At 58.0% G+C, this 8,615-nt stretch overlaps 1 protein-coding gene across 1 annotated transcript; it reads right to left on the bottom strand.

Moving 5' to 3' along the window:
* Positions 1-3,144: 3,144 nt before the first annotated feature.
* Positions 3,145-4,269, bottom strand: TMEM271 (transmembrane protein 271). Its single transcript, XM_060089706.1, has one exon. The coding sequence runs from the start codon at positions 4,267-4,269 to the stop codon at positions 3,145-3,147; it is 1,125 nt and encodes a 374-aa protein (XP_059945689.1).
* Between the last annotated feature and the right edge of the window lie 4,346 nt (positions 4,270-8,615).

Here is an 8,615-nt window from a genome sequence, read left to right as displayed (position 1 = left end):
TATCAGTCAAAAATTCAGTTTTGTGGTTGCGATTTGTGTTGCCAAGAGCACCTCTTCTGCCTGAGGAGGCATGTAAACCCAGGCACTCTGGGATCACTGGTTCATCAGTCTTAAGAAAACACGGCTTGTTTGGTGACTGTGTCATGTGCAGTGTTAATTAAATTATTCTTTTAAATGTAAACAACCTTTATGTTTAAAATAGTATCTTACAAACTCAGCATTAAGTGATGTAAAAACACTAAAATGTGTTTAATTTTGGTATTTCATCATGATAATAAACTCTTGGTCTGGCCTCCACCAGGCCAAGAGTTTATTATAATTCTGAGAAATAGAATAAGAACCATATTTTAAGAAAGCTCCAAGAACTGGCATTATTTTCCAAGGAGCATAAAGAATCAATTCTAAACAACTAACTTAAACTTTCAAAAAGGAGAACAAACGTGAATGAGAAGGGCTTGCGTGGTGGATAAACTTCCAGGACTCTGGAGCCATCACAGGAAGTTCGTCCCAATTAGAAGGAAGCTGGGCAGCTTCACGATTCTCCACTCGTTTCCCTGAGTACTGGTCTTTGGAACAATTTGAGTGTAGGGATATTTGAGATTTTATTTCCTCTAGTAAACTTTAAAAATTAAAACCCTGGTATCCCCACATCATTATATCAGCCTCTATAACGTGGACTTAACCATATTCATGGAGTTAGAAACACATCTTTAAAAATCCCATCTGGCTTCTTGGTCAAACGTACATTTGACAGGGGAGAAGCCGCTGTCTGCACCCCCAGATGCTCTCTGCTGCCCCGCCCCGTTCTGCCTTCTGCTCTATCCCAAGGAAAGTTTGATGCTTGATTTTGCTTGCAAATTTGAAAGATTCATAAGGCATCTAACATTTTCAGCTGCACAAACCGTGTAAGACAGAACCTCAGAAAACAGGAAGGATATGGGAGGGTCTGACATCTGATGTCTGTGCTGCTCACATATTTGCTCTGTGCCGGGGGGCCCTGCCCATCTGCCTTCCGCAAGAGCCCACCATGTGACCAGCCAGTGGGCACACACTGGCCAGGCTGCCTCCTTGTGTAGTTCTGGAAGGTAAGCCTTGCAGCTGCCAGTGAGGTCTCTGCTCCAGGAGGGAGGAGCAGCCCTGCTCAGGGGGCAGGAAACGCCTGGCAGTGCCGTATTGGGGAGTGCCACTTAGGGAGATGGGGAAAAGTATTTTAAAAGTCACTTTTACTGCCACTTATCACTTTTTCTACTTACGTTGATGGCCAGTGGGCTGGGGGTGTGGGGGCAGGGGGCACCATGCCATAAGGACCGGCAGTGGGACTACTTGGGCCGGGTCCTCAGCCTGGCTGAATCCAGAGGCCCAGTATGGACCATTATCTGAAGAGGTCTGTGGATGAGGACCTAGTAGATTGGCTCTGAATGATTCTTTTTCCTCGGGTGGCATGAGCATAACAAGGAGAAGACACTGCCCATGGTGTCTTCGATCAGAATCCCCAGGTTTCAAAGTAATTGTCCAAGCATCAGCACGACGGCTTTGCCACCTCCACTGAATGGTGACAGGTCTGCACTTCTCTGAGTAGAAAGAGGGCCTCCTCTCTCTAGCAGTTTCCTTTGCAGCTGGGCAGTCTGGCCAGGTCCCGGCTGGATGTGGGCCTCAGTCACCTGGGTACACGGGAACTTGAGATGCAGGCAGTGCACCTGGGAGCTAAGGAGAGACCTCACCCCAGAGCCTGCACCTGGAAACTACATTTCCAACGCTAAATCTGGCTACTTTTTCACAGTTAGAAGTGGACCCCTATACACTCTAGAGAGATTACACATTATTTCTGTAGCTTTTGTCACCTCAAGTGTCTTGTGCTGTGCTCACTCTAGCAGAGCACAGAGTGTATCCTCAACTCCTTTTGTAGGAGGCATACACCATTTGGGTCAAGGTGGGGCTCTGCTTAGAGCACGTTCAGAGTTAGCAGCACACCTGCCTGGCACCACAATTCCAGCACATGGGAGTGGGATCACCTTTTCCCAAGATTCAGAGCCTGCCTGGCTCCCAGTCAGCGCACAAGACTGGGTGGAAACACTTCACCATCATTTGGAACGCATTTCATATTGCATGTGTAAACATGCACACACATGCATATCCTAATGATTTGAAAGTATGACCTTCACATCAATTAAGGCTATTTAAGGGGTATATTTCAAATGAAATGCTATAATATTCAAAATCACCAGATTAATGAATTAATCAACAGGATAATAATCTTTGCCAGAAAAACTATGACTGTGATTTTCCAGAATAGGATTGGATTGTTCATATGTATTAACCAAAATAAGCTCAGCTTTGCTGTAAAAACCCCATCGCCAGTTTCCAGAAAAAGAAATTGTATGGGACCTGATATACACACAGAAATTTAGCCTCAGAAAGAGGTTGGATTTAGTCAACCAACTAGCATAATACAACTGTTCAAACTCAACATTTGTCTGACCAAATTCAATCATTTCCCCCCAGAACGGATTTCTGTCGACATCCTCTAACCCCAATTTGATGAATATCTCCAATAACATGGCAATTAATTTAATAAAGGAACTCACCAATTTTAAATTGCAATAAATGTACCAAACATTTTCACTGTTTATGGAGAGCTTTACAGTAAGAAAGTATCAACAAAAGCAGGCACATCCGTGTACAAAGTGTTGCTGTTGGGTGCTTCTTCACTTCTTCCATTCCTAAAGGACCAGCTGCTCTGTCTTTCTGTCCTCTCAGCGAGCGTTCTTCCCGCCGCGAAATAACCCTCTCTGGGTGAGTTCTCACTCGGGTCTCGGAGGGCGCCCAGGGAACGCGCCCAGGGAACGGACTTGCCAAAGAGAAGTGCGGTGGGGCGAGCCAACCCCAAAACATTTATTGTAAACTTTAAAATGGAGTCCGGATACGAACAGACACAGAAAAGAAGAGAAACCTCCCAGACACAGAAATAATCATACTGGAGGGCCAGTCTCGTGGCGGGGGACCCCAAGAGGCGCTGGGCCAGACCGCCCCTGAAGATGCGTCGCCACGGAGAGGCCTGGCTTTGCGCCCCGCCAGCCCCCGACCTCCCTCGCTGCGGTGGCGGGAAGGAAGGCGGCCGCAGTACATCCGGATCGGGCCGGGGGCTCAGCAGGCCCGGCTCGGCTCCCAGGGGCGCGCCGCCTCGCAGGGCGGCCGGCAGCAGTAGGGGTAGGAGGCGTTGAGGTCGGGGTCCGAGGGCGCGTACCCCGGCAGCTCCACAGACGGGTGCCCCCCGCAGCACACCTCCACGCCCGCCTCGTCAAACGCGTGGAAGACGCCCACGTTGATGTAGGAGACCGAGTGGCGCGCCGCGAAGCCCGCGCAGTCCCCCGGGGCGGCGAAGTCCGACTCCTCCGGGGACAGGATGGAAGCCTCGCTCGGCCGCTGCTGCAGCCTCCGCCCCCGCCGGCCCCGTCGGCCCCGCCGCGCCCGGGAGGCTGGCGGCTGCGCACGGAACCCCGGGCCGCCGCGGGGACGCGCCAGGGCCCGGCCTCCCTTCCGCCGGCCGCGCCGGCCGCGCCGGGCCTGCGAAGACTTGTAGTTCTTGACCAGCAGGAGGCTGAGCAGGCCCAGGAGGCACTCGAGCGAGTTGAAGACGGTGGAAAGCACCAGGCCGCGCTGGTAGTCCTTCAGCTGGCGGCACTTGGCGGACGTGGCGCTGTCCAGGGTGCTGCGGCCGCGCGGCGCGCCGGAGGCCGCGGCCGCAGTGCCCGGGGCCGGGCCGGGGGCCGCAGCCGGCGCCCGCGGGGGCAGGCAGTAGTGGGAGTACTTGCGTTCCACTAGGGACACGGTGTCGCCGTCGATCACGGCGCCCGCGAAGGCGCTGAGGACCCCAAGCATGAAGACGAGAACGCCAAGCAGGAGCAGGTTCTGGCTGTTCACCCGCCCCGAGGACCCGGCTGCGCTCCCCGGCTCGCCCGGCGCAGCCTCCGGAGCCCCTGCTGGGGCCGCGGGGACCCCGAGCCCCGGGCCCGGGCCCGGCCCCGGCCCCGCGAGGGGGGCGTCCCGGGGCCCGCAGCAGAGCAGGGCGGCGCCGAGCAGCGAGAGGCCGGCGGCCAGCAGCAGCCCCGAGTAGAAGGCGCCGGCGGCCGCCCCCAGCCGGAACGGCTCCCCGCGCAGCTCCGAGCCCAGCGAGAAGCACTTGAGGCCGACGGCGGCGGCACTGAGCGCGCAGGCGAGCAGGAGGCAGGAGGAGAGCGCGGCGCAGGCCCCGCGGATGCTGCACTTCATCCTCCGCGCCCGAGCCGGCCCGCACCCCGCGCGCCCGCCGCCGCCCGCCGCCGCCCCCGCCGCCTGCGCCTCCTCCCGGCGCCGCGCGGCCGGACCGCCGGCCTCCTCCTCATCCTCCCGCGTCCTCCCGGGCCCGCGCCGCCGCCGCCGCCGCCGCCGCCGCCGGAGCCCGCATCCTCCACCTCCCGCCGCCGCCGCGGCCCCGCGCAGGGAACCGATGCGACGCGGAGGACCGCAGGACGCGCGCGCCCACTCCCCAGCCCGCGGCGCCCCTCCCAGGACGTTCAGCTCCCCCCGCACCCAGCCGCGGCCCGGTGCGCCAGGCCCAGGCGCCGCCCTCCCCCCTTCCCCCTTCCCCCCCAACCCCCAACCCCCGTAGCCCCTAGGATACCCCTCTGCTGCCTCCCCAAGGAGAGGTGCCCGCGCGCCGCGTCTCTCCGCCTTCCTTCCCCTATCAGCGCCCCTGGCCTCTCTGGGAACACCCCCCACCCCTGCCTCCCTCCCCTGATGCCCCCAGGCCCCACCTCCGGCACCTCCCACCTCTCGAGACCCTGCGTTTGCGCTCCCCTGGTCACAGGGCTGGGGTCTCACTCCATGCCCACCGGCCCGCTAGAAATCAGGAAGCCTGGGAAGTCAGCTTGGGGGCAGGAATAGGGGAGCCCCGGCGCTGAGGGGTTACGGGGGAGAGCCTGACTGTGGGACAGGGGAAGAGGCGAGTCTGGGGGAGAGCGGAAGAAGGAAGAGCCCGGGTGGGAAGGAGGTTTGAGCGCGGGGGGGCGGGAAGGGACGGGGAGAGGGGAGCTCGGGGGAGGGTAAGCCGGGCTGCTGGCGGGATGAGGTCGGGAGTCTGGATGCTGGGTTGGGGGGAGGGCTTGGAGGAGGAGCTCAGGTGCTGCGACCCCCCGGCGCCGCCCGGGTAGTTCTGGCTCGAGCGCGCGGGGGAGGGGGTGGAAGTGTTGCGGAACTAGAGGTGAAGCCTCAGGCAGAACCTCGGAGGAGTCTCGTGGCGCTTTAGTCTCAAAAGCCCTTCTCACGGATCATGCAGGAATTTCCCCCAGATGCGGGTGCGAGTGAGTTAACTCATCAGAAGCGGTTCATGGCCTGAGAGCAACGCGGCGGAGGGGATGCAGCGCGGGGGAGGGTAAAATCGCCTCCTTCCGACCGACGCGGGCCGAGAAGAACTCTCGATGAGGGAGAGGAAGGCTTGGGGATGGGTGGGGCGTGGAGATGACCTTCCCGCAGGCCTCTCTGGGCCCCCATCCTCCTCCCGGAACCAGACCTGGGAGGGGCGTCTCTGGAAAGCCCTCTGAGGTCCCGCCGGGCTGAGCGGCTGGGCCCGCGCCCTCGGCTCTTTCCACACTGTCGCTGCCGCTGCTGCAGCGAGGCACGGGGAGCCGATGACTCACCCTGCCGGCTAATTGCAGCGTTAAATAACTTTGCGCTGGATCCAGGGGAGGCGGGAGTGGCAGCGGCTAGGGAATGCGCTGGGGGAGGAGGGGACGGGGGAGGTGCAGGGGTGCTTGAGAACACACCCGCGTTCCTGCCGCCCGTTTGGCAAGTTCAGGCCTGTGAAGACGTCCCCCAGAACTCACAGCGTCGTGCCCCTTCCTTCACAGAGTGTCATGGTGCCCGGTGAGCAGGGGCACAAGCCCCCAGAGGCCCCTTGCGTCTGGAGAAAGCCTCACTTGCATTCGCCAGGAAGCCCGCGCGCAGGGGTCCCTCGCCCACGTTTCACGGAAGCCATCTGCCCAGTGAATATATGTGAGCGCCCTTCATGCGGCTCTCTGGACATTTGCGTGGGATCGACTTGAACGTCAGTAGCTGCGCGGAGAAGGAGCGGGTTTCGCTGTATTTTTAGCGGGGGGCGCAGATTTTAGCACATCGGCTGAACCTCCTGATTCCGTCCTGCTCCGCATGCATAACGACTTGCCAGAAAAGTAGGGGTAGTGAGCCTTCTTTCACATTTATGGTGTATAGGTTTTAAAAGGACAGTGTGTAAATCAGCTTGTATAATAATCGTGGCACCCACGCGCGTAAGCGGAGTTGCCATGAGCTGACTTCCAATGATTATTTCGGTTTCCAGGGAGACGAGGTTTGCAGCCACCTCCGTGAAGGATGGAGCTGCTTCTCCATTCCCAATGCGGTGCCGCAGCAGCCCGATTGATTAGGCTTTGCGGGGAGAAGGGAGCTGACGTCGCCTGGTCCTGCGCCGGGCCTCGAAAGGAGGCCTGAGTCGGCCTGGGCGGGCTGGGGGTCGGGGTCGTGCAGCAGCCTCTCAAATCGAACGACCTGAACTAGGCAGGTCTGTGGTTTAGTGTTTCTCCGGGATCTGGCCTCCTCTCTCCTCTCGAGCCCGCCACACCCCGCCTCACTAGACACTTCCCTCCCCATGAACACCTCTATGTTCCTTAAATGAGCCGTGACTCTTCCACAAGCAGGGCCTTGGCATGTGCTGTTGCCTTTTTCTACTTTATGTTCCCCATGCCACATCCTCAGCCTTTTCATTTCTTAGACCTTAGCTTCAGCTCCCTTAATTGGACCTAACTTTTGTTGGGTGCCCTCTGTCCTGCCGGCAATGTAAAGAGTGCTCCCCAGGGCTTTCTTGTTCAGTCCTTGCAACAAACCCTGAGGCACCTGGCACTGTGATCCTAACAGAGGCTTCCCACCCAAAATCGGGTGACCTGTGGAGACAGAACTCAAAACCAGACTCTGTGCCCTCCCCCTGCCCCCCACCACCCTGCACCCCACCTCCCTGCACCCCACCTCCCTGCACCCCACCTCCCTGCCCCCAAACACCCTGCACCCCACCTCTGTGCACCCCACCTCCCTTCACCCCACCTCCCTTCACCCCACCACGCTGCACCCCACCTCCCTTCACCCCACCTCCCTGCCCCCCACTACCCTGCCCCCCACTACCCTGCACCCCACCTCCCTGCACCCCACCTCCCTGCCCTCCAGCTCCTAACAAAGAGTCTCCCATAACAAGCAGGATCTCCCAGCGGTCTCAATGTCTGTCCTCCCGACCAGACTGGGAGCTCAGTGCAGGCAGGGTCCATGTCCGACTTGTCCCCACCTTCTCCCCATCAGGACTCGGCCCTGCCCTAGCCGAGCAGAATGGACGAGTGAGCAGATGGATGAATGGGTTGATGGCAGCCAACCTGGGGTTGCTCTGTCCTCTGACGGCATCTAATGTCAGTCTAGTTTTGCTCACAAGGAGAGCAGGGCCAGGTGACACAGGCCAGGCCAGCAGGCGGGAGAGGACCCACCTCCCTGTCGCGGAGAGCTTGTGGAGCTCTGCGGGCAGAGAGCGACCAGCGGGTATACTGTCATAAAGGGTCTTGAGCTGTGCAAGTTCGGACTTCATCCTGAGGATGAGGAGACCCTAGAAAGGCCCAAGGATGCTGTGCTGTGTTTTAGAAGCACTGCTGCGAGGCTGGGCTGGGGAAATGGCGGCATGTGGGGGGTCTCGTGCAGGTGGACAGTCCTGCCCCCATCACGGTGTCCATCTCGGGTTCCCCCCACCCCCCGCCCAGCCTCCCCACAGCCTGGCACTCAGCAGATGGTCAGCTATCTTGCCGAGTGTGTGTCTGTCTCCCCTCTGTGTCCGCAGGACGGAGGGGCAGAAGTCTGGGGTCCCTGCCATACAAAGCTCACAGGGACCCTGTAACTGCCCACTTTCACAGTGAGCGCCTCTGCACCTGAGCTGGTTTCTGACACCTACGACCAGGGGTGTAAATTAAAACAATCCATGCACATTTTGAAAGCTAATTCCATTGCTTTTTGACAGAATCCTTTTCCCCAACCCCTGACGGGCTCACCTCTGAGGCTCCTCTCCCAGCCACCCGGCAGCGGCCAGAGGGGACCCTGGCACAGCTGCGGTCCAGGGAGTGACTTGGGGGCCCCCACAGTGAATTCTGAGGCAGGGAGCTCACTCCAGAAAGAAGCACCGCCCTTGTGAGAAATGCCTCTCTAGGTGGTGATGGGCAGGTGGGAAGGAGTAAGTTTTAAAATCACAGACCCTACCACATGCCAAGCAAATTCACCGGGACCCTTGAGTCTCCAACGCATGGGACACATCACTGCCACATTTTAAAAACAGGGCCCAGAGAGCAGAGATGACGATGTTTTTAAACTGTCATGTGTTTTTTTCTAATTACAGAGGTAATCATGTGTCAAGTGAAGAATATTTTCCCTATTAACTTTAAATTGCATTTTAATCTTACATATTTATTAGCATTTAAAATCCAATCTCCTACAGTGTTTACTTCAATTAATTTGCCTGATTCTAATTATTTTTTCTAATTTGTTTTTCATTTAACTTTCCAGCATTTTTATCCTTTATCTTT

Source organism: Mesoplodon densirostris, chromosome 1 (genome assembly GCF_025265405.1).
Source record: "Mesoplodon densirostris isolate mMesDen1 chromosome 1, mMesDen1 primary haplotype, whole genome shotgun sequence".
Taxonomy (NCBI): domain Eukaryota; kingdom Metazoa; phylum Chordata; class Mammalia; order Artiodactyla; family Ziphiidae; genus Mesoplodon; species Mesoplodon densirostris.
This window is presented reverse-complemented; position numbering and strand designations above follow the sequence as displayed.